Consider the following 26,329-nt stretch of genomic DNA (forward strand, 5'->3'; position numbering starts at 1 on the left):
AATGTTGTGTGGCCCTGAAGCATGCTGACCACCTGAAGCAGGACTTCAGAATCACTTGGTGTCTCCAGAAGTCCTAGCTGTGCATCACCTGATGGATGTACGTGTTTATATATAGAATAAACCAGTATTTCCCCCATGAATATAGCCAATTCTGGGTCCTGTGAGTGACCACTAATGTCACAGTATTTTCCAAGTCCTGCTGCATCCCTCATACAGCAACAGTGCACTTTCATATACAGTTTTGCTTTCTCAAATATTTTCAAATTCAAACACCATCACTGAGTATTTTTGGCTAAAAGAAAAGCACTGCTGAAGGACACAGACCTTTCACACTTTAAGAGGTTCCCAGCTTAATGTGGTAAAGATTATCCCTTCCCTACTGACCTCTTTAATACCTAACATAATCTTTTCTGTGCAAAGAATGTGTCTGCAAAATATTTTACCTTAGAAAGTATCTCTGAATACATGCTTTTCTTTCCACAGATTGTCACTTTGAATTTGATTGTGAGAGGTGGATGGAGACACAAACACTGAGAAATTTTAAATCCATTTTTGTCTTTTGTGAGCCTTTGTATTAATAATTTGTAGAAAGAAAACTTATTCCACACTCAATTTTTATCTATCATATATCATATATCATATATATATATAATCATATATCATTTATATGCATATTGTTCCAGCATTAATATTGAAATATAAGACTGTATTAAGTAAATTAATAGTATTTTTTCCAAATTGCATTGTCACATATCCATTAGCACTGATTTTGATAGTAAGTGCTTGGAGGAGGAAAACACTCCTGTTTGGAGCTGATGAATGTTCCACGTTGCAAAACGGTCATTGCTGAATGAAAGGAGGCTTTCCCCCTCTGTGACCAGATAGAAAATTCTGCCTTCATGAGAAAATGTTATTTTATTTCTCCTGAAAAGAGGTACAACTTCACCAATTCATCCTGGTAAGTGTTGGCAGGAAGACTCAGACTTCAATTTTGAATCCTTTTGTTTCAGTGAAATGGGAAACAATAGTTTTAATGACAATATTATAAAAACCCTGAACATCCACTAAAAAACCTAGCTTTTAGTAAAACTAAAAGTCAGAAGCTAACTGAAGAAGTATAGTGCAGTAGGCAGCATGAAGTAGCAGTGTGCATAAAAGGGGGCAGATGATGGAAAATGTATAAATGCTGTTTATAAGGGTATGTACTGAAGTATTCAGTATGATGTAATGGATTTCAGTAATGGCATAGAAGTGACTGCAATTAAAGAGCATTCTGATCACTGACCAATTCCCACACCACCTGTATGAAGTGAATCTCTCCGGCTGCCTTGTTAGCAGGCTGCACTGTGCTACCTTTGTGCATATGCATGGACTTCACAGCTGTACACAAGGGAAATTGCACATGATTTCTTTTTTTGTCATTGAAAGAGTAATATTTACTATGCTGATAAAGGAATTCAGTTTCTTCATGTAGTGAAACATGCATCTTCCTGTTCCGTGACAAGAAAGGTCACACATGTCCATTTTACTCTAAATTCACTGTACAGATATAATGGGATGAAAAGGACAGAAGTACAAACCCACCACTGTAATGCATTTCAAAATTAAAAGTTCAGGAGCGAACTCCATGGAAATCCAGAGTTAGTGTCAACAGTTATTCCTCTTTGGAATAGAATTAGTTCTTCTGCTGTGTGAACACAGCATGCATTTTAAACGCAGCATCCTATAGTGCTATTGCCATTCCTCGTGGATGGATTAAAAGAAAATGGAAATTCCTCCTTCCACTGCTGGTGAATGATTTGTTGCACTCCTTGGTGTTGGGGAGATGTTTTATGAAAGACTTGACTTTGACATGCTGTAAAATGGGAACTGCTGGAGGAACAATAATTTTGACTTCTCTACGTTTTCAGTCTTGACAATACAGTCCTGAAGCAGCAGAGCACATTTGTACACAGCTTCCCTACTAGGATAAAAAAATAATAATTTAAACAGTCTTGGCAGCTCTAGGAAGGTACCAGGAAAAAGGTGTGGTCTGTGTTAATTTGATATAGTGGCTTAAGTCTTATTTCAATATTCAGAGATCCCCCTTGCACATCTCCTGTGCAGACATTGAACAGATCCAGCCCTGCTGGGGGAACAGCAAAACTGTAATGCCAACACCAGAATGGCTACTGGTAAGTGGTATTTTTATTCTTTTAATCAAAGCTGTGGCCAACAGGAACCAAATTCTAGATGGAACATGGAGAATGCTGCCTGTGGGCTCCTAGGTAAGTGCTCCAATACATGCATATTTTCTTCAATACTGGGAGATTAACTAGTATAATCAAGGGGAAAATATCATTCCTTCAGCACCTGAAACATTCCAGGACTTGTTCTGCAAAATCTGACAAGCTCAACAAGACACACACTGCAGAGGGATCACCCATTGACCATTTCCCTGGAGTTTACAGCTATTTTCACTTTATTCTACCAGAAAGCACCCTTTGAGACGAGACCAGCAGACTGGAGGTTGTTCCCTGCCAGTAAGCTGGTGAGTGATGCAGGCATGAACTGGAACAGCTCTGGGAAGCTGAGCACCATTTGCTTACAGAGGAAGCACTCACTTTTCTGAGCACAGGCATCTTTGTTGTGCTGGTGTTCAGGAAGAAAATCTTCATCCAACTTGGATGCATTATGTACTCCATAATGTATGCACTGGGAAACAGTTGAAGCATTTTACGATAGCTGTTCCCTGCCAGTAAGCTGGTGAGTGATGCAGGCATGAACTGGAACAGCTCTGGGAAGCTGAGCACCATTTGCTTACAGAGGAAGCACTCACTTTTCTGAGCACAGGCATCTTTGTTGTGCTGGTGTTCAGGAAGAAAATCTTCATCCAACTTGGATGCATTATGTACTCCATAATGTATGCACTGGGAAACAGTTGAAGCATTTTACGATAGCTGGAAGGAAGGAGTCCACGTGTTTGAGTGTTTTGGGGATTTAAGTTTTTGGCTAAAGTGCTGCACTATGAATGCTTGCACTCACAGGATGAGCTGCTGGGCACATGCTGAGCGAAGTTTCACTTGGCTACCAAGAAATAAGGAAGAGAAGACAAGTTCCATACAGTTATTGCAGTCAAATAAATTAAAGGTTGCAATTTGATGCAAACTCTGAACAGGGATACTGTGACACCATCTGTGAAGGGAGCTGTCCTGCTTGCCCCCTGCCATCCCCTTTGGTGCCTGAAGTCAGCCACTCATGGTGGCCAGGGACTGAATTGGCTTGGGAAAATGGTGTGCCTCGAGAATAATCCCTTTGTTGTTCCCTGGGGTACTTTGCAGGCAGATCACTCATCTGCTCCCCTGGAAGGGTTCAGAAATGTTTGTCCTGGCACACAGGCAGCAGAGGAGGTGGGGGAGCCAGGATCGTTGCTCCCCACACACAGGGCCAGTTTAACATACTTGGACTACAGTCCAAATAAAAACCCTGACTGCATCCTGGGCACAAATGAGAACTTGGGATTGGGTTTCTGCACTTCTCCCTTCCTGCCTTGCTTGGCTCCCAGCCCTGTGAATCGCTGGCATGTGCCATTGGAGTGGATGCACAGATTTCCCTGCTTTGCCGAGCTCTGGGAGTGCCAGGGCACGGCAGCCCTAACTGGGTCAGAGCCTCTCTTTGTACAAGGGAGCTGAGCTGCAGGGACACCTCACAGAGCCACCAAGCAGCCTCTCACACATGCAGTGTGGGGACAGGGTGAGGGGGGAGTGGATGAGGTGGGGCTGAGCTCCCCCCACACTTGGTTCCCTGCCAGCATAAGCTTCCTTCCAGGGCTTACAGGCACGGCACAAGCCCAAGCAAAGCTCCAGCTGCTCCCAGGCTGCCAGGGCTAAGCAGCCTGGGATCAGAGCAGTGCCACCAAGCCCTGCATCTGTCACTGCCACCTTCTCTGTGCTCGGGACGTGGGGGGAGAGTGAACAAGAGACAAGCGAGCCCATTAGCATTTATTATTTGTATTATTATAGCACCTCAGTGCCTAGTTGTGGACCAGAATCTCATCCTATTAGCACTGTGAAAACCCAGAGCCAAACTACTGTAGTTCCTGCCCCAGAGGGCTTACAATCTCCTTTTCCAAACAGGGGTACAAAGAGATGGAGGGAGTAAAAGGGAGCAGTGACAAAACGTTCATCACTGTGATGGAAGGTGTTGATTTTCTGCAAAGAACCATCAGCTTTTACATCCTTAGTTGAATTTAGATGTTCCTCACACAGTCAATATTCTGTATTTCTCATGAAAAAAATATCAAGAAATCACACAGAACTTCATGTTATATTCAGTGAAAAACATTTTTCATTGCAAGAAACACACACAAGGTTATTTTTAAAAAATATTGTTTAGTTTGTATCTTCTAAGCAGATATCTGAACACGTTTAAAAAGTCTACACATGCAGTGTACAAAAAAAGTTAGATTTTTAACCAACTCTTTTGGCTCATTCCTTTACTCAATTTGCACTCTTGCAAAAAAGAGATACCTTTTAATTACATTTTTGATGAAAAAATAGAAGTGATTTCACATCAACTGCTTTCCTTGACACACTTGTGTTTTCCCTGTGCTCACGATTTAAAACACAATCTAAATAGAAATTATGGGCTAGACACAGGGATAGAGAACAACTGTGTATTTAGGAAATCTATGTAACTGATTTTACAGGCTTTTCTGGTCAAAAAGTGGGATTACTATATTGTGCAAGAAGGGCATGTGACTTACAACGTTTTGCAAGCATATCTTATGTATATATTTTTAATAACTTGCCTGTAAGGGGCCAAATCCTGCTGTTCTGCTTGAAGTTTCTCTAAAATCAACAGCTCTTTGACACTGTGCTTTGTTCTGCTGGCCTCCTACTGCTGCATGTCATAGTTAATACTGTGAATAACTCAGCTTGAGTTCAATATTCCTGGTTTTAACTATAAGTACTCTATGGTAGTAATTGTTTGCAGGTTTGAGTATCTTACAGAGGCCTACAGGACAGTATGATTTATGCCCATGCAGAGGGACAAAGGGAAACAAAAGTAGCTGGGCAGTTTGTAAAACAATTAAACATTTTCCATGGTCAGCTCTGCTATTTGCCATTTGGATAGCTCTGACTGGAACCACCTAGGTAGCCTAAAAAAAACACATTACCTCAAAATAGCTTCCAATATTAGCTTTCTTCTGTCTATGCATCCTCTAAGTTTCTGTAAACATCCAGGGTATCCATATAAATACACATACATCCCTGGCAGGGGATGTGTGTGTATACATGCATGGACACAGGTAGGTGTACATATACACACAGACACACAGACACACAGACATGTACATATATGGATACAGAGCTGTGACCTCGTTAGGAAATAACAATGCCATTTTTATTGCATTCTTAAGCATCCTGGAACAGGGGGATTATTATAGGCACACATCTCAACTACTCCTCCCTTACTACAGTCCTAAAGCTCATTTACCTGAGATCTGCATCTGTAAAAATAAAGTTCCATTTTTTAGCTGCGTGTTACAAAAGACTAAATATCAGCCCCACAGATATGAAATTACAACTTAATTTTGAGACTAATTTGCTACAAGTAAAATATTCTATCTTATAAAAAAGATACTGCTGAAAGAGATACATATTAAAAAGGAAACACGATTCTTAGGAGGTCTAAAAATCTCCCTATGCCTTCCCACATGTAATAAATTTATAAAAAATATTTGACACAGAAAATCTCCCCAGGAACCATCCTGCTGCAATCACATACCCTTTCAGGACACCCATCTCACAAACATTACGCGGTTCAGAGGGCGAGCTCCGCCCAAGGAGCGTTTAATTCTCGTCGTCGCGCCGGTAGTGAATGGTTTGTATTTCCTGAGCTATGAACATGGCCATCTCTCTCGTGCCTGCAGCAATCACTCGGCAGGACATAAGGTCCAGAGGTCCCCCTGAGGACAAGAGGATTAATGAGAAGTGCCTTAAATATAAGCCATCCTGTAATTAGATTGGGTCAGAAACACAGAAACAACTTTATATGTAGCTCCTTTTGGGGTGGGTAGGACAACCTAACTCAACAACGCCTACATGGAAATCTCCAGCAAAAAATTATTCTATAAAATTCTAGATACAGATCCAAAGTATGCAAGAGGAACAGTGAATGCCTGGATTTGTTCAGTAGTAAACAATAAAAGCAGTATTCCCCTTTTCTAACAATAGGACAGAAATTTGTTAATTCAGTTCATTAGTTCAATCAGTTCATTCATTACACTTCTTAATTGACCAGACCTTTCCACAGTATCCAGGTACTGGTCACCAGTAAACCATTACTCTGAGATGTGTACCATCTAAATTAATTAAGCAATAATCTGGAGACTGTGCTGTCCTTTACTCCCTCTGAGTAGTTTCTAGCCACAGATGTCCAAACTGGTCACTCAGAGTCCTCCTTTCTTGGGAGGATGTCCCTGTTGAAATCTAATTGGAATGTCTGAGTGTACCTGCCAATCTCCTGGGCTGGTTCCTTACTGCGAATACGAGGCTTTAAGGGAATTACTCAAAGTCATGGAAATACAGTTTGACTCAGAAGACCTTCGATGTGCTGAAAGCCCATGCTAGAATTACATCAGTGTGTTCTGAATAACCAGCCTGAGCCTAGTGGAGGGTACAGATGTTTCTACAGGATATTGCTAGAAATGAGGTAGAGCCACAGGGGTGACACTCACCCAGTCCCCCAACAGTCAATGGAAAGGCAAGGGCATTTTGCTCACCTGAAGTGTCTATCACAGTGCCACCTGCCTCTCTGATGATGACAGTGGCTGCTGCCAGGTCCCAGCAGTGCAAGCCAAACTGGTAGTAGGCGTCTGCAGCGCCGGACGCCAAGAGGCACAGGGCCAGCGTGGAGCTCCCGATGACACGGACCCTGCACCCCACAGCAACACAAAGAAGAAAATGCTTTTGACTTCAACCTAGGTGTACAACACACTGTTTCAATCTTTTTTTTTTAATTACTTTTTTTAAAGACTTTTTGGTCACAAACGTGAGACATATGCTGTAAAACATCTTACCCATGTGCTTGGGCCTTGAGCAGTCTCTCAATGTTACCAAGGAACAATTTCAAAGTTGCAGGGTCACGCTTTGGACCAATTTCTGTTAAAATTAAGGCCTTCGAGATATCTGCAATGGTAGAGAGATGTTTCCATTAATTCAGCAGCTTCCAGGTAGGTTCCATAAATTTGTTTTTAAATTAAACACTAATGGACTTTTCACACAAAAATAATTTCCACGCCCCTTGTTCTACCCCAAACTTTTTCCTAAAGTGACAACTTTGCATAGAAATTCAAGCAAGACTAGGTTTCTCCTATCAAATGGTCTGTTCAAAACACACTTAAAAAAAAACAAAACCCAAAACAGGAGGATTAAAATCAAGAATGCATTCTTACATTACTTCTCTTTCCATACATTGTTTTATTTCACTGACCAGTCACCTTTAGGGAAATTCACTAATATTAGCAGTCAAATAAAATAATCTAGTAACTTCTAATGATGTTAATCTATTCATATTTGAAAACACAATGGTTCCTGAATAGGGAATTCTAATGTAATTTGTTAACCAATTATAAACATTTGGGAACCCAGTAAGAGGAAAGAAAAGTTTCTCCCTAAATCACCAGTCATCTAGAAACAGCCCACTCTGGCATTTCAAAGACTGAAGACACCTTATCACAGAAAAAAAAATCCCTTCTTATGACAAATTAAAGCAGTATTTTTAATCATAATCATAATAATCTGTGAAAGTTCTATTTGTCTTGTGTTCAGCAAAGGCAATGCTGTCCTAGAGCAGATGGAGATTCCAGCCTTGTGTACAAAGGAGAGACTCACAGTGACTCGAAAGGTGTTGAAGCACTTCTCATGTGAGATCTGAATACTGCCAGGCTACAATAAGAGTGTGCCAGTGTAGGTGGAGATGGTTGATCAAATGCCAAGTGTCCCTGCTCCTCCTGTGCCAGCTGAACTCAGAGGCATTAAAGGCATGGCAAAACTCAAAGGTTTAGTGGTTGAGAAGTCACTGACTGGGCTGTGCCCCATGCCAGGTGTCACCTCCTAGCCTGGGCTGAAGGTGAGGCATTCCTGCAGGCAGGCAACCTCTGCCTGGTTCTTACAGCTCCTGCTTGAGCTGAAAGTGCTCTGCACAAGGAGCAAGGAGGTTTTTGAGAGCAAATTAAGCAGGAGTGGGGCACCATTTAATTAAACAGGCTACCAAAGAATTTACTATTACAGATGAACCTTATGGATTCAAGCAATGTGGTAAAATGGTAGGTAAGTAACAGGTACGTAATTAGATTAAAAGTTATAGGGTGTCACAAATACTAACTGGGAGAACATAGATTCAACTGCTGCCTTTTAAATTACTGTGTTAAAACAAAAACACCAATCCAGGCACGCTGTAGGGTATTTGTTGTTTAGCCACTACTAAAAATTCTGGATGGTGAAAGGAATCTGCCTTAGATTATTTTGCATAAGAGACCCAGTTTATAATCAGAGAACATTTAATGTCCATCCCCTTGCAGAAATGCACCAAGCATTCACAATATGCCAGTCATAGTTGGGTTGTAACTGAGACAGTTATTCTTATGTTATTAAAAATATTTCTAATGCATAGACAGATCTCTTCAATTTTCCTCAAGGCTACAGCTGGAAATTGGATGAATAGACTAAGGCAACTAAGAGGTAGGTCTCTGCTTAGGAAAAGGAGCTGACTGATCACAAGACACTATGACATTTCAGGAATTCAATATATGGGCTTGGTAGAAAAGATTTAACAGTGGTATGGATAAATTTATGAGGAAAAGATCATAAGACCCCAGAAGATTAAAAAAGCAAATACATTTACAGTATTAGCACATGTAAGGCCCGACATGAATCTAAGCATAAGAAGAAAGTATTACTCAAGATAACAGGGAAGATGGATCCTTCATTTAAGTGTATCATAGCTGCATGGACTCCCTAGCAAACCTCTGCAAAACTGGGTGTTGACAAAGAACAATGTTTGCCTGGGCTGTGATTTCAGATGATTAAGCCTGAACAATGAATGTATAAGTGTAGATCAACATCATACAACAATCGCATTTCCTGAAAACAAATGTCAGCAAGTGACATGACAGCTTAGGTCTCAAACACATCATGGCCACCTCAATTCCAGTGGCAGGTAGAGGGAAACACAAGTCTGTCTTCCAGGGCTGGTTTATTTCACTGAAGCCACAGCCCTTAGAGAGGAATTGAGATTTAAAACACTTACAATATCAGTGGGAGTGAGATTACAGCAGATCCAGGTTCATTGGTGAAAATTTCCCACCACAAAATGATGTATCTCAAAACAAAAGAAAATTCCAAAGCCTTTGGAAGGGCAGAAGGTCTATTTCCCTTGCTATGTTCTAGACACCCACATGGACTGGATGTCTAGAGAAAGGAAGGCAGAAGTGACATGTGCCAAAATTGTTCATTGCTCAGCTGGAAACCAGAACTCTCTGACTGCAAAAGCATGTGGGACCATTTCCACAGTGGTTCATGCAGTCCAGCTGGGAGCACCCCTGGTCTCCCTAATAGTCTCTGCCAGTATGGGCTTTTTTGGAATATGAGATATTTGAGCACTGATAAAAATGTGATGTATAATCAGTGATTAAAATCTTAGGGATTTAAGATTTATAATGACTTTACAATCTGCCTCTCCAACTATGTAGACCCCAGATCACTATTAACTTAGATGAACAGCAAAACTTCCCAAATTTCAGGTGAAATTTTGACGCAGGGTCTGCCTCAGGCACTAAAGAAACCTGCATGTCAAAATGCTTGAATTAACTGTGTTTTGAGCTCATTAAATCTCTCTTTGGGGTGAAATTTTTACCACCTTGTGTGTACAGTGGTGCACATTTCTGGCATATGTCTGCTTCCACTTACAGCTGAGTGCTGTGCTCTCCTCTGAAATTTGATTACCTAAAAGAAAACTTTTCTAAATAATGCCAAATTATTATTTTGTATGATCATTTAGTAAACAAACAGGTCTATGACTTGGTTTAACTATAAATAAAAAATAAAAGAATTCCATTCAAGCGTTGGCCAAGTGTTGCTGGCTCCTTGTACAAGGAAACAAACCTCACACACCAGAGCAAGCTGTTAAAGAGCCCTAATGAAGCATGCACCCTTAAATTCACTCTTAGCACATTTGCCTACAGACATCAGACACTCTGTGACGTACAAGATCATCAGAAAAGAAGTGAATAGCAGCCACAATTGTACTCTGAATTTGATTCACCATTCCCATTGCATCCTGCTTATAATAAATTATGCCAGGGCTCAGCTGGAATGAAACTGGTGAATCTACACATTCTTCCTTATTTTAAACAGTGGTTGTGAAGCAAAATAATTTAGGATTATTTAAATAGTTAATATTCAGATGTATATTTTAAAAAGAAAAGGAGGAAAGTGATTTTTCAGAAAAAAAACAAACACAAAACAACAAAATTATCATGCAGGTGAAATACTTTCCATCAGGATAATGATGTTCATTATCCTAATGATGATTTGCAACAACTCTGAAACAAAATTAATATATTCCTTTTAGAGTTCTAACAAAATCTAGACCAACCTGTCTCTTTTGATACCTGAAGCCTTTTGTCATTACAAAATGCCCCTTGACCTCTTCTACCAGTGTATAATCGTTCTTCAGTGCAGTGGTAAATTACACCAAATTCAAGCTTTAAGATTTTGAAAAGGAAAGAAATGAATGCAACTCAAATTACTCATCATAAATATAAACAACTACTAATGGCAAAAAGATCAGCAATATTTCAATTGGTACACATAATAAAGATTACACTGATGCTAAAAAACTGGAATAATTTTACTATTACTGCGATATGGAGACATAGGTCATATAAAATTCAGTTTGTAAAGAAAAGTTAATGCAAGGTGTTCCTGATCCTCTAAATCCTTACTCACAGCTTGTTTCTGTTCACATTAGAATGGAATAAACACTGAGTAGTTTTCAAATGCAATTGAAATGTTTTTACTGAAAATACACAAGACCTCTGAGGCAAGACTCTGAATGCTTTGCTTTCACTGGTGAGCAGTTACCCCTTGAAGCAACCCCACTGACCTTGACTGGACCACAAAGATTTACAGCCCCAGGATCAGTCAGGCATCCAAACTCAGGAGTCACGGCACTCTTTATTAACAGTGGATGCTTTTGGAGGCATCTCAGCTTTGGTGGTGCAGTGAATTTTTCTGCCTTTTCAATCAAAGCAGTACACTCTAGTCACTTGTCCAAATCCTTCTCTGCAAAATCCTTTTGTAAAAATTTCTTGAAGTCACAGGACTCCAAGAGAAGGAGTTTCGACAGAAATACCCTCCATGAAAGCTTAAGAATGTGCAACACTGGACTTTTCATGGGAGATTCTGTTTACCAACAAAAAGAGGGTCAGAATTAAACCCTTGGTATTTAAAATTTCTATTACTTTAATAGGCTCCATCAAAAGACTTTAAAGCACTTTACAAACTTCAAGGGTCAGCTCTGAAAATTGTCCCTAGATCAGTAATATGAGCATTATTTAATTTAGGGGTACACAAAAATTAAATGACTTGCCCGAGGTGTCTGAAGTTGGCCACAAGGTCAAGAAAACATCTCAGATGTTCTAAACTTCAAATCTTCTCTTGCTGCACTTGGAGTTCATCAGAGACAATTTAAAGGGAATAGACTGTCCTGGCTCCCTACCCTGGAGGTCCCATCTAACCAAGGGATTTTTTTGAGGGACACACTATTTATAGACTCTTTCCCTAAAGACATCTTGCAGGAATTTCTTCAAGGCTTATAATCAGGCCAGTTCCCTTGTGTGTACTTTGGCTCCTTTTCAGTTTACTCTTTTTTCTGCTTGTCCTAATTATTTAACTGAGGGAGATTTAACATCATTCTTTACTTTTGTTTCAGCTTTGTTTAGTTTACATAACCCAAAATATGCAGCATCAAAATCATGATGGTGTTCTAGAAAACATAAATATCAGCGAAAACTGTCTGGTAATAAAATGTAGTGGTCAAAAGAACCTTTGGCAATGAATAAATTTCAGAAAAGCATGGAAGTGTTTCTCTGCAGTTTCTATGCTGGAAAACTTCTAACCAGAGAAGTACACAACATTATTCTGTTTAAATCAGTAGGAGGTACTAGCACATCTGAAAACTTGGTTGTTACTGCACAGAATTTTTGCTGGCTTTGCTTAAAGCTATACATATATTAAAAATTGTGGAATTAGGCTGAAAGAGGCACATTCATTGGCAATTTGAGTAACTAGTTACCTCATAGATATATATCAAATTGCAAACCAGCAACATCTGGAGAAAAGGCACTAGCACAAAAGACTTTAGCTAGGAAATTCCAAATGGCACACTGGAAGGCTAGGTACCTTCCCAGCCTCACTATAAAATTGTGGAATTAGGCTGAAAGGTCTCATGAGGTAAATATAGCTATTTTACTACATTAAGAAAAATACAAATGTAGATTGAATGAACTAGGCCCATAATTTTGCACTCTTCATAAAATCAGTTCTACATTGACTCCTAGCAGGAGTTAGCTTTCACAGATACTGATAGCAGGAAAGCAGGAATAATAATAACATAGGAACACTGGGATATATGTTTAAATTATGAAGAGGCAGCACTAAATTGAACTTATTATGGTTTTGTCTAACTGAACCTTGCTCACACCAGTACTTCCTTCTTCTCCAAATAAATCCCATAATACTTTTAATAATTCATAGATTTTTTTTTAATTGCCAGTTGGCATAAACAGGTTTTGCAGGACTATGATTTTAGATGTGTGATCAGATGCTTTTAAAACGCATAGGAAAACCTGAGCAGTGACTGATTTTTAAAATTTTTGGTTTTCAATTTAAAGTTCCCACATGGTTTTGAGACTTCTAGCCAACTCTCAGGTGCCCATCTTAAAAAACAGACTTCATACCTCTTTGTTAACAGCAAATCCAATGCTCACTGCCACTGTTGGAAATCTGTGAAAAGCAAGAAATGAATGAAGAGATGAAAAATCTCTTAACTTACTCCTCATGCAACCCCCTTAGGCAACAAAACCCCACATAGAGTCCTGTGAGTTTACTGGTCAAAATGCACTTGACATTACTCTATTTCTCCTTTGTCAGCCTCTTTAACTTTGTCAATTCCTTTTCAAATGTAAGTTAATATTGGAGAAGGCAAGAAATAAACTCATGAAGACATCACAATTTTTACACTGAACATGTAGTATATTTTAGGGTTGTTTTTGCTTTAGTGTAATTGAATCATCCAGTATAAAACCACTAATGCTATAACAAGTCATTGCTTTTAAGAACACACTTTGTTCAAGCTTTGCATCTGAGATGGCAATTAAGTAGCGTGGAGACACCTTGCTGTTAACACCAACATAAAAAGAAACCATTTCCTCTATGTTTTTCAAAGTGATGTATTTAATTCAGTCCTTTTAACTACTGTATAGTTATTACATTTTAAATACTGAAATAAATTAATTTCTAAAAAAAAAAATTCAAAAAGGACTTTGGAAGTCCAGAAAATATTGCTAGAAAGAGGAAATGTCACTTAATTGCATGAAACATCACCACATGACACTGCCTACCTCCCCTGGAATTCTGTGTAATTGCAACAAAGTCAAGGAAATTTTTCTTTTTTTGCTTTATGAAAGTTGTAGTTATTTTAAGTTGCTAACTATAAGGCAGTGTTTCTAAGTACAAATATTATGAATAGTCATTAGTTCACAGCTCCTAACACTCGAATGATGAATTAAAAGTCTTAATTTTTGCAGCAAGGACCCCTAATGTTGTGGAGGCACTTCAGAAATGTAACACCAGCATCTCTGCACAGCTCATTTCTCATTGCCATGCAGGGGTGGTACTTCCCAGGAAGAAGGAAGTGCCTGGGTCTGAAGGGCAGAACTCCCGGCAGGAATGTGCAAAACCCACTGGAGGCGCTGGGCCAAGCGTGCTCATAGCACTGCCTTGTTCTCCCTGCACGGTAACCTGCCCTGGCTGGGGGTGAGCAGGGCTGGGAGCTGGGGCTGGGAGCCAAGGGGTGTGAGCTGGGGCTGGGAGCTGGGAGTGTGAGCTGGAGGCTGTGAGCTGGAGGCTGTGAGATGGGGCTGTGAGATGGGGCTGTGAGATGGGCGGTGTGAGATGAGGCTGTGAGCTGGGGCTGTGAGCTGGGGCTGTGAGCTGGGGCTGTGAGCTGGAGCTGTTAGCGTGAGCTGGGGCTGACAGTCAAGGTTTCTGAGTCAAGAGCTGTGAGCTGGGGCTGTGAGCCGGGGGGGCAGCAGCACAAACTCCATCTTGCCCTCAGGTACTGCTACAAACACAGCCTCCCCCACACACACCACACCAGGTACCAAGAGATAAAGGGATGGCTCCTCTGTGTGAGTCCCCACCAGGGAAAAGCATCTTCAGGAGGAACTGTGAGAAGCTACATTTTGGGTTTTGGTGGGTTTCCCAAGCCACTTACCTGTGCACAAAGTTGCACGTTCCATCAACAGGGTCAATAATCCAGGTGGGACTGTCGGTGAGGACACATTTGGAACCTGCAGCAGTGGATTCTTCTGCAATGAACCTGCATTTGGTGCAAGGGTAAAACAAGTATCCCAGAACATTAGCTTAGATACAAGACTTGGAAAGGAAAACCCCATCATTCTAGTTTTTAAGAGAGAACTTCTCCCTCTCTCCATAAAACATTCTTGTATAAATGTAAACACACATACTGCTTTTTAAATTTGGGAATTGGTAACTTTCATAAAGACTTTGAGGGAGAGTTCTCAACTCTACAGCATACTATTATACATGGCAAAAATGAACTCTATTTATGTACATTTCCCCAATACACCATTAAGGAAGCCATGAAAATGAATGCAGAAATGGATTTGAACTGGCATTCCTGGAACTCAAGGAGAAGATTATTTTATGCAGAATATAATTTTATGGGTTAGGTGAGTCTCTTGCAGTAACTAATACAAACTGCAAACTGTATGTGCTTCTCTTCTGCAGTCAAATTCAGTCAGAAGGAAATAATACTCTTAGAAAATCCACAATCTTGCTCCTATCTGTATTTTTTACAGTAATCTGACTCAGGAAATGAAGAGGTTTACAAAGCGGGACTTTCTTTTTCCCATGACCTAGAAAAAAATCAACAAATTATTTTTTGTTTGTTTGTTGTTTGGATGCACAAGGCACAAAATGAAATCTGAGATCATCTTCTCTTCTGTTGTTCTGTCCCAGTTTCTTTTAGTAGTTTTTTTCCCTCCTTTTTCCCTGGGAAACGAACATCCAGTTCTGGCACATTTCCTGTCAACCTTAATTATCCCTGCTTTCCCATAAACTGCCCAAGGTCTCTTTCTGTAAGAGATGTGCAGGTGCTACTCTCACAGATTTTAATAAAATCCTTTATGTACAGCAGGAGTGGAATCCAACTGCTAGTACTGAATCTTGCTGGTGGTTTCACATTTGAGCAGCTGGTAGTGGCATTCAGAGTTTCTGCAAATGCTTGAAGACAAAAAAGCTTCTTTCAAAGACACAAAGAGAAAGAAAAATAGGATAAAATAAAGAGAAAATATCTTTTGCAAAAGAGTCCTTCCCTAGGACTAGAGTAGCAGCTATTTTATTTTATTTAATGTCTTCAACCTATACCTCATTATTCCAGATAACACTTGAAGCCATGAGTTTAAAATGTTCTGCAGACAGCACAGGAGGTGACTTTTTGAATTTTTCAAATGCTACTCTGCCTCAACCTAAGCAGAAACAGACTATTTTGATGGCATTACAGACCCCCAGCTGGTACAAAGAGGGAATTAGGAAATGTTTGTTACTATTTTCATCTCCATTAAAAGAAACAGCTGAAGGACAAAGTGCTAACGCACAACTGAGAAACGAGAAAGACTTTAACAGGTGTTTGAAACTCTCAGTTTAACATAACACTTTGCAGGCTCCTTGCTCTAAATATTCCACTATTTTGTATTTTTGGTGCTTTATCACTTGACTTTTGCTTTCACAAATCCTGTAATCAGCATCCAAACCTAAATATGCCTTGTCTGTGCTGCTGGATGCAGAGGAAGTTAATCTGGAAGGTGGAGCACCTTCCATCCTACCTCAGATTATCCATATTCCACATAAATGATACCTCTGCTTCAACCCTCTGTCAGCTCCCCCAGCTGGAGCTTGAACTACAGCTGCTGTCTGGCCAAAGAAAGGTGAAATGAGAACGTCATTAAAGACAGGAGTATTTCTGTGTAAGATGATTTGCCCTGAAGCACCATGAGCCAGTCCCTCACCTTTCCCTCACAGTGGGGGTGTGATGCTGCAGTCCCTGAGCTCAGAAATGCTAACCTGGAGGTGGGGCACAGCAGTGCCACTGATAAAACCTTCATGCTCAAGAGCAATTTTTCCAAAATGGATGTAGACCAAATTAGGTGCACATTTTAAGAAATCTGGGCTAATGGGTAACAAAACACCTCCCTTACTGCTACACAACACTGGGAAATGTGAGAGTTCTGCAAGGTCACCTCAGATGTCTTGCTCTGTGTCCCGTAAAAATGAAACAAAACACCCAGTGTGATGTGTTGGAGTAAATTCTAGGAGCAGCTTGAGAAGTGGCAAGGGTACCCACCCCATTAAAATAGTTAATTTACCATGCCAGCCTGCCAGCTCCGCTGACCTCTGCTCAAATCTGGATTACACTTCACTCCCACTGAAAATGAGTCTAGTCATTCTAGCCAAGCTTTAGACTACATCTGTTCATGCCACTCTGAAATTCATTGCAGGAGCAGCAGGGAAGCTGTAACACACCATAATGTGCTGCAGGAATGATGCCCAGTCAAATGCAGGAGATTCAGTCTGGGCAGGTGCCTCACCTATCCCCATATGGAGATCCTAGGACAGAACAACGGGAAGCCAGAGTTGGATGTAACCCTCCTAAACTCCTGTATGTTGATTTTAATGTCTACAGAATTAAGGCCACAAGGAACACAAAAGATGACAGTTTGTGTGATAATAGCAAGGGTAAATGTTGATATAGCCTTTTGCAACCAGCAGCCCCTGGTAGTCTGGCTGTGCCTACCCACAACTCTTGGATCTATCTGAAAAAACATCTCTGGGGCACATCAGAGTACAAAAAAGTGAGCAAAGATTAAAACGTGATTAAAAAGTGTAATGAAGTGTGATATATACCATTTAACCAAGAAGAAAAAAGAAACATGGGACAGAATTACTTTTTGAATGGATTTTCCTAGTATTTCTCTGTAGTTCTGAGTACATTCCCAGTATCTCAAGACTCATAATCGCCTCAGCGCAAATGGCAGAATCTAATACGATCCCTTTTAATTTTTCTAACATCCAAAGTCCATTTTTGATTCAGAGGACATAAGAATCAAGATGATTTAGAAGAAAAAGAAATCACAGAAATCTTCAGTGCAGCTTTCAGCAGCCTGCTTAAGGGAAAGACTGAATACAATATAAATGACATTTTAATATTTTAATTGTACTTCAGTTTAACTCCTGACTGTTTTTGTGGACTCCTCATTGCATGTGTTTTAATCTAGTCTAGTTAAATTTAGCTTTAATCTATTTTTAATCTAAATTCATTAATTATCTAAACAAATTCTAAGCAAACCCAACAACCACTATCAACAAAATAAGATTGTCTTGAAGAAATGGCAGTTCCTTCATTTACTTTTAAAGTCAGAAGTTAACTGTATGGAGTTGATAAAACCTGGGATTTTTCAGTTGCTAGGCCTATGCTGACCTTACAACTTTTGTTCCCCTTCTGAGTAACTCGAGTGTGTCTGGTGATTTTCATTTTATGAGAAACGTGTAGGTTTTATGTTCTCTGCCAGACTGCTCATGGAAAAAAAAAACTAACATAAGAGAGGAGATGAGAGAAGAGCACAGCCAGCAATAGTAGAAGGAATATTACACAAATAATAGGCTTGTAAAGCCTGGCACTCTCTTGAGAATTGCAGCCAAGAACCACACATTATGCTGTACAGTACTGCTTTAGTACGCCATCACATACAGCATGTATTAGAAAGCCATATTGAGTATAAAAATATGCTTTCTGCTCCTTCTTATGGTGTTGGTTTTTTGCCCAGCAGCATCACTGACAATCAGATTAATAGCTGAGCCCTTCAGATTTTGCTCTTTGTTCATTTCTGCACAGCACTAGAATGCAAGGCTCATCCCCATCAGGCATGCCCCCAGTTAGAAGGGAGTCAGACACTATTTAAAGGATACACAGGCCTTGCACTGGCTCTGCAGGAAAATGAATTTTATCCACTGAAGTCAAATGTAGAAATCAATGTCAGTCTCTGCATTAAACCAAACCTGGCAACTAATACAAACCTTCTCTCTAATCTGTATGTGAGCTGAGTTGTTATTTTCAAGTTGATCACAATAATTCAAGAGGAACTGACAACCTGATACACTTTTAAAACCTTGGTTTTACACCCCATGTAGCAATTTATAGCCTGTTTATGAGTAGGCATCAAATAATGATGATGATGACAAACAGGCCTGCTTCCCACTGATCTTCTCACTACAGAACACAAGGTAAATGTAATTAAATGCACTTTTACCTCTCCTGATCTGGCAAATGCATATGTGTGATGGCAACAGGAAAGGTCTGCAGGGTGGGACCTTTGCTAGCATATATTTCTGCTATATTTTATAGATAGCATTAGCATAATTCTTATACAGTAGGCAACAGACCAGTATTCTGAACATCATGGAGATCCACATGAAACCTTCATCCATGATGTCCCTACAGGGGAAACATTGCTATTAAATACATATATCAAGAAACACAGAAAATATAAAGTATTAAGTATAAGGAAATGTTACTTTTTCAAAAAACAGGAGTCCTACAAAAGTTAGGAACAATAGGTTAATATATAAGAAAGATACAGAGACATAAGAAGGATACTCAGACTTTTAAAGTTCCCTTTAAATACCAGTCAGAGATGCAGCATGGAAAGGACAAAAAAAGGTCATTGATAGTTTCTACAGGCACTCACCTGTGAGAAGGAAATTTCTCTTTCAGAACAGAAATAATTAAATTTTCCACAAAATGATCAGTTTCTGTCACGAGATCTGCTGCAGATGTCTTTGTGGACACTTGTTTTTCCTCTGTTAGAGCCTTCCTAATAATCTGAAACAGAAGTTCATAAATCAGATTTGTTGGGCATTTAGCCTGTGCATACTAAAATAATATCTTCACTGAAAAAAATACAGCTAATCCTGAAAAATAGCTGCAGGCCTAATTCTACCAGAGGCTGTTATAATTTTTTGACAAAAAATCCTTCTGAGCTAATGAGTACTCTTTTGGAACACAGCATTTTGAATCACTCTGCAAAAACCACTCTTGACAGTTCAGAAAAGGATTGATTAAGGGATGCAACTAAGGAAATAAAAGGATGATGACAGTCATCATGATTTAGAAAATTACCAAAAGCATACACAAGGTAAGAAAAAACCTCAAGGCTCAGGCATTTTTCAAGGAAAGCGCTTTTTCTTTCTTCTTGTTCTTTTTCCTTTTTTTTCTTATACAAGGCCAATACCCCACTACTCTCTTAATTTAAAAGATATGCAATAAGGCAATCATAACTGGTTTCCATTTTGCCAACAAAGACACATTGTTTTTTGGGGGGTTTTGTGTTTTTTTTTTGAACTTTAAATGCTGACCACCCTCTGGTTTCCAAAGAATTGCCATATATTTAACAAGAAAAAAAATTGAAGCTTTCCCTAGATATGAAACCAATGATTTAACCCTGACTCTCTTCTGGAAATGTCTTTATCTGATTCTCCAGATTTACTGTTACAAGCTCAAGTACAAATGCATATATGGGAAAACACTTAACGAAAGCTTTTCACCATTTCCCCCATTTTCTTTCTGTTCTGTTTTTTTTCCCCCACTTCTTCATCAAAAAGAAAAATAAAGGGACAGGATGCAAAAGGAGATCACTTATTTTTCATTCAGTGAAAATGATAAATTATGTGAAATTAAAAAAAAGCAATCCAAAACAAAGCAAAAATTAAGCACCACTTATTTGTAACCCAGCAGCAACAAGATCAACGTTGTAACTCCCATCTAAAATTTATATATTTAAATTGCTTAACTAAATTTCCATTGATCAAAGTATTTTAAAACCATTGAGAAATACTTGATGACCAAAGAAAATGGTTCTTTTGCATTATGCACGGGAAAGGGAATCAGAAACTCCCAAATGTCATCTCAACTCTTGATTTTTATAGTATAAAATACTATATTTGAAGAGTGAGCTAATTGATCTGACAAATAATGGATATGGCCAACTATTGCATTACTATAGAAGGTATCTGGACTAATCCTTCTGCTCTGTGAGCTGTAAAACAGTTGTGCCTATTTACTGAGCTTGTGAGGACAGGTAGTACTTTCCAGTTTGAGGCCTTGCTAAAGTTCATTACAGTATATCAAAATATTAACCACAGTTCATTTTTTTACTCCTCTCAATGCCCTGTGTGGTTGTCTTGAAGGATTTATGATAGAAGCATAAAACTAACTCCAGCAAGGCCCTTGGGCTCATCTTCAGCCCAAAGCAAAATCCAAAACACTCCAACCACCCTCAGCTGTGTATTCTAAAAAATCTGCTATGCTGATACCTTTTATTTTATTTGTTCTTCCTTACTTTCCTATCGTCTTTACCGCTTGGAACTTCACATAGTGAAATAGATGAGGAATGTCCTCCTTTTGACAGAGATTTGAATTTCTTCTTAGCAATGCCACGCTCTTGATTTCTATTCAGTTTGAATGCATACTAGATTGAGATTTTTGCAGCCATTTAAATCAGTGCCACTGCTCAGCAGGGCAGTGAGATCATACCTGAGCCTTGCTGGGAAAGAAAAAGTGGAGATGAAACCTCTCTCCTGTGGACGTGCTCTGCAATCAGCTGATTGCACTGCATGTGCTGGCACTTGATCTCTCCGGTCTGAGTACAACCCTTTGCACATGAATATGTTTCCATTTCTGATCCTTTACCCCGTTGCTCACGACCATTTTTAACTTTAACCTGTCTGTTTCTCTGGTGGCCAGCATGGTGGAGCAGCCAAGGGTGTGCCTGCACTCTGAAGTGGTGGCCGATGGCCCTGTCACCCATCTCCTCTGTGGGCTCATGCCAAGGAGCCACGACACACATTCAGCACTTACCCCCTGCAATGAGCTGCTTCTGCCCACCTCTTGTGCAAGCAGAATGTCATAGGCAGAGGAGGAGACAAGTCATGGTGCTGGGCTGAGGTCACCACCCACAAATGGGCACCACATCAGTGGAGGCTCACCTACAGCACACAGGAGGGACACCTCTGATTCTGCCAATTCTCTGCCACTTACAAAAGGCTTGACAAAAGGGACCCCATGCACTTGCTGCAGCTTGTACAGGTATGCAGCTCAAGCCAGAGTAGCCCCACACAAGGATCACATTTCCTGCATAATTAATGAAAACTTTTATTCTTTGGAAAAGGATCAAACAGCTCAGAGCAGTGTAGAATTCAATTTATGTTGAAAAATCCCTAAAAGTCACCTGCCTGCAAAGGAGTGTTAGAGCCTGCTGCCTCAGAATACCTTGAGAGCATCACTCAACTGCTCTCCTTGCAAAAACCTTACAATAATGTCTGTGGATACCTGCTACAATTGCCTGATCTTTCCAGAAGGAAGTGGGGTTCCACAGAAGTCTCACTCTAGGTTACAGGTAGCAGGCAAGCAGAAACCAGAGAAACTACAGGATGATGAAATGGAAACAGGAGGTTGCACCTTATCCACATTGAACGATGAAACTGGCAATCAAGATGCTGTAATTTGACTTTAAATGTATTTTACTAGACTTTATTCCTGTGCTAGGGCTTGTCTTTAGATTACTGAGATTTTTCAGCAATTTCTAAGCAACTGATTTTTGGGAGCATGGTTATTTACAGCAGAACCATTTAACACTCTTAGCCCTTGCTGCCCCTCCTCTAATGCAGATCTTATCCTAATACCCTGCTTGGGAGCATTTGGGGGGTTATGCAAAGTGAGGGACATTTACATGATTACATGGAGACCACACCACAGAGCAGGACCAGGCTCTCCCTGCCCCCTCCTTCATTCCCATGGAGCAGGAGAAATGGAGACACTGGGGCTCAGTCAGTCTGGACTCTTCCTATTTTAATGCCTTTGTAAAATTTATTCGAACAAAGCAGAATGAAGAAGACAGAGGTTCAATATGCCTTTTCCCCCAATACCTGCCAGGAGAGCCACCTGCAGTAGTGTGCTCATGTCAGATATTTCATTTCACCATACTGCTTGCACTCACCATACACGTCTGGGAGATCAGAGATGGATTTTGGATACTTGCAATACTGTCCTGAAATATTTGCTCACTGATGAAATCAAACACCTAGATAAAAAGCATGAGTACCTGCAAATAATTCAGGAAATTCCAATCTGGTTTGCTAAAACATCTGTCCATGTTACATGAAAGTAGCCTAAAAATTTCCCCTGGGACCTAACATCAGGGAAAAAAAATTTTGGCTTTTTAGGATACCAGTGAAAGTTTTGTAGTTTTATTTTTTTTAGAGGTATTCTGCTAGGTCTCTTATGCCTCATAAAATTATTTTTCAGAAAAAAAGAAAAAAGAAAAATAAGAGAGAAAAAAAAGAAAAAAGGGGAAAAAAGGCTTTGACTTCAGCATATTATGTCCTAGTGTTAGTTTCTTACTGTTATTTTTATCTGGATGTATGTTTACTCATTTTGGTAAAGCTTTTCCAATTCTGCAATTGGAGAGAACGGTGCAGATATTACTCAGTGCTCTTAACAGCATCAAAGATGCACAGACTGGTCATGGCTGCTTTTCTTGAGCAAAAAGTCATATCAAACCTATGGGTGTACTCTCATGAACAGAGCAAGCAGCTTACTTACAGGAAAAAGCAGAAGAGAAGCTTGAAAAAGTGCAGTTATTTGTGGCCTTACAGAGTGAATTTTAAAGCAGGTCAGTTACAGACATTACAAAACCATGACCATTCTCGTTATGAAACAGCCATATATATTAAATGAGAGCCTGTGATATTTCATAAAAGTAATAAGAACTAAACAGCAGGACAAGCAATTATTTTAACCCAGTAATAGAGGTTACCCCAGCAACAACACTTTTGACACATATATGTGTACATGTATATGTACTTATATATACATATAAAGAAGCATCACTTTATTGGCCTTTTAAGTTTAGAAGAAACTATTCTAGAGTATAGACACCTACCTCTTGGAAAGAAGATATATTTTATCTATAGTCATGAAACACAATGCAATACAAATCAAGTAGATGTATAAGCCAAAAGGGGAACAGAAAACTCTATTACTGGTTGACTTTTCCTAGAAATCCAAAATCTGGAAGTGCACATTTTTCTTCAGGCCAAGAGTCTTGTGGACATTTTTTAATGACTCCAACCCTTTCTAACCTGCCACACTCCTGAGAAATGGAGCCCCTTAGAAGAAAGGCTGAAGAGGCAAAGTCCCATGCAGGGATGGAGACTGGAGTTGGATCTGGGGAGACAGAGAGTGCAAGCAGATTTCTGGGGATGGAGGTGCAGGTGGAAAGGTCTGAGGGATGGGAAGAGAAGTAGAAGAAAAAAATAAACTTGACTAGTGGAATTGACTGCTTTTGGTGATCAAAATAACACCCATTTTTGTCAGTCAATTTTCAACAAAATTCCAGTCCTACCAAATGCATGTTACACTGCACTAGGTGTCCTTAGCTCTAGTTTCGTTTGAGAACACCTAAATAAAAGAATAGAGCCGTACCTGCTCCTTTTCTTCCAGAAGGATCTCCAGTGTCTTTTGTAACAAAAAAAGATTCCTTAGCAGCTCTACTTAAACAACATCCTTGGCTGGTTGAAATTTGGCCTGCCAAGGAATCAGCTATTTCCTGCCATTTGCAAGGTAGCAATGGCAAACTGTGATTTCGGATTCAAGGATTAGCCTTACAGAATGTTTACTTCTTCCAGGAAAAGGCGCTCAGCTGTGATTTTCTAAGCAAGTGAAATGATTGGGGAAGCTTAAAGCTGGCTTCACAAATTGGTATTTTGAGAAATAAGGTGTGGAGGCTTGAGCAACTCATGAGTCTCTTCTTGTGAAATGGCTGGCAGAATGACTGTGCCGGAGAAACTCCTGTTTTGAGAGTCTGTGAGAGCATGACCTGTCATCCTGATTTGGATTATCCATTTAGTCCCTGTATTATTAAAACAAGTCTCCTCTCCTCTGGCATTCTGCTCATCTGTGTAGTTGTTTTTCACTAAGGAGAAAATATGTTTAATAACACATCCTAAGGAAAAGTTATGGGTCTTGGACTCACAGACAGAAGAGGGGGCTTCTTACATCACAGTGTATTGGTATGAAACATGTTTCAAAATGGAGCAGAATGGAAGGGAGAGAGAAATATACATTGCTGAATAAATTTGTGTTTCACCCAGTTTCTCAATCAATCAATCTGCTGATCCCACTTCTTGGCTCTGTTAGAAGTTCTGCTGCTGCACAGAGTGGGGTAAGGATGTCTCCTGAGCAGACTAACCTGCTGTGTCAAAACAAGGATCTGAAATAAGCTACTACAGACCTTCCTCACACAGCCATTTGTCCCTAGCAAGTGAATTTCGGCCACTCTGAGGACTCTGCCAGATCCAACAAGAGAAAACCTCCTTGACACGGTTATTTTTCTCTGCACAAGCTGCTGGAAAACAAATGCTGGCCCCGAAGGATGCAACCGCCAAGGGATGGGGCCTCCCAGAGCAGGGGCCCCTCGAGGGGATGCAACCCCCGAGGGAAGCACCCCCAAAGGCTGGGGCCCCGCGGGAAGTGGCCCCGCGGCATGAGGCCCCCACGGGATGGGGCCCTCGAGGGATGTGTCCCCCCCCAGTTCTGGGGTCCCCACGGGATGGGGCCCTCGAGGGATGTGTCCCTCCCCAGTTCTGGGGTCCCTCGGGATGGGGCCCTCGAGGGATGTGCCCCCCCAGTTCTGGGGTTCCCTCGGGATGGGGCCCTCGAGGGATGTGCCCCCCCAGTTCTGGGGTCCCCTCGGGATGGGGCCCCGCTGCCGCCATCCCTCCCGGGGCCGAGGGCTCCGCCGGCGGCCGGGCTGAGCGGGTGCCGAGCCCGCCGCCCTCCTCCCCCTCCTCAGCCCTGCGCCCCGGCCAGGCGCCCTCACGGCCCTCCCTCACACCGGAGAGGCGCCTCCGGCCGCGGGGCAGCCCGGCCCGGCTCTCACCTGCCCGGCGCGGCGCGCCAGCTGCACCGCCACCTCCGCGCACTCCTTCCAGGGGTCCCCGCCGCCGCCGCCCGCCGCCGCCGCCGCCCGCCCTTCCTCCTCCTCCTCCTCGCACGGCTTCATCGCGGCGGCCGCGCTGCTGGAGCGGGCCGGGGGGCGCGGGGGGCCCGGCTCCCCGCCCAGGAGCGCCCGCCGACGAGGATGCCCCGGGCGCTCACACCGCCCGGTGCTGTCACTGCGCGCCCCGGCCGCGCCCCGCCCAGAGCGCAGCGGGGCGGAGAGAGACGGCCGCCGCGGTCAATGGGGAAGGCGGGCCGGGCGCTGGGCGCTGGGCGCTGGCCTTAGGTGAGCCCCGGGGGCGGAGGAGCGCCGGGAGAGGCGGCGGTACCGCGGGGAGCAGCGCCGGGGTCGCGCCGGGAGGGCGGGATGCGGCGGGCAGGGTGCGCAGGGGGATGCGGAGGGCAGGGTGCGGGATGCCGGATGCGGGATGCAGGATGTGGAGGGCAGGCTGCGCCGCCATCGCCGTGGCCGTGGCCTGGCCGCCCCTCCTGACATGGCGCCGGGACCGCCAGGCTGGGCTGGGGCGCTCCTGTTTCCCCCGGGAGAAGGAGGAGCAGCCGCGCTGCCAGGCCGAGCGGCCCCTCGGGGCTCCGCTGTCCCCGTGTCCCCAGAGCCATCCCGCGGAACGGCGGTACCGAGGCTTGGGGGCAAAGCTGGCCAGGGCTGGCATTGGCATCTCCGGAAGGAAAGGGGAAAAGTGTGGGAAAAGCGGCCCCGGGAGTTCGGCTTGTTAGTGCTTGGGAGTTCAAGTGTGTGGTAAGAAATACATGGCCCTTTCTATTTTCCCCTTGTCTTCGTGTGTCATTTTGGATTTGTCAAGGATGAGAAGAAGAGAATTCAGAGCCCGCTATTCCAGAATCCGTGTAAGCCAAATTGCCATGCCGGCAGAGCAGGGAACAGAGCTGAGCGATTCTGGATCCGCCT

The 26,329-nt window shown here is 41.8% G+C and overlaps 1 protein-coding gene across 1 annotated transcript; it reads right to left on the minus strand.

The window, feature by feature from the left end:
• Nucleotides 1-4,005: 4,005 nt before the first annotated feature.
• On the minus strand, nt 4,006-25,544 carry IMPA2 (inositol monophosphatase 2). Its single transcript, XM_058811612.1, has 8 exons — nt 25,346-25,544; nt 19,097-19,230; nt 14,545-14,649; nt 13,007-13,052; nt 10,642-10,750; nt 7,064-7,172; nt 6,767-6,918; nt 4,006-5,950 (listed from the first exon to the last, which is right to left on the minus strand). The coding sequence occupies exons 1-8, from the start codon at nt 25,466-25,468 to the stop codon at nt 5,835-5,837; spliced, it is 894 nt and encodes a 297-aa protein (XP_058667595.1). The 5' UTR covers nt 25,469-25,544; the 3' UTR covers nt 4,006-5,834.
• Nucleotides 25,545-26,329: the final 785 nt, after the last annotated feature.

This window comes from Ammospiza caudacuta, chromosome 1 (assembly GCF_027887145.1).
Source record: "Ammospiza caudacuta isolate bAmmCau1 chromosome 1, bAmmCau1.pri, whole genome shotgun sequence".
Taxonomy (NCBI): Eukaryota; Metazoa; Chordata; class Aves; order Passeriformes; family Passerellidae; genus Ammospiza; species Ammospiza caudacuta.

What these genes read in the sequence shown, in the direction of transcription:
- IMPA2 (XM_058811612.1), bottom strand. Translation starts at nt 25,468, where the DNA reads ATGAAGCCGTGCGAGGAGGAGGAGGAGGAAGGGCGGGCGGCGGCGGCG. An exon ending in TGGCGCGCCGCGCCGGGCAG is followed by an intron (nt 19,231 to 25,345) that starts GTGAGAGCCGGG and finishes CTTCTGTTTCAG; the next exon opens with ATTATTAGGAAGGCTCTAAC. An exon ending in ACGTGCAACTTTGTGCACAG is followed by an intron (nt 13,053 to 14,544) that starts GTAAGTGGCTTG and finishes TGCTTTTCACAG; the next exon opens with ATTTCCAACAGTGGCAGTGA.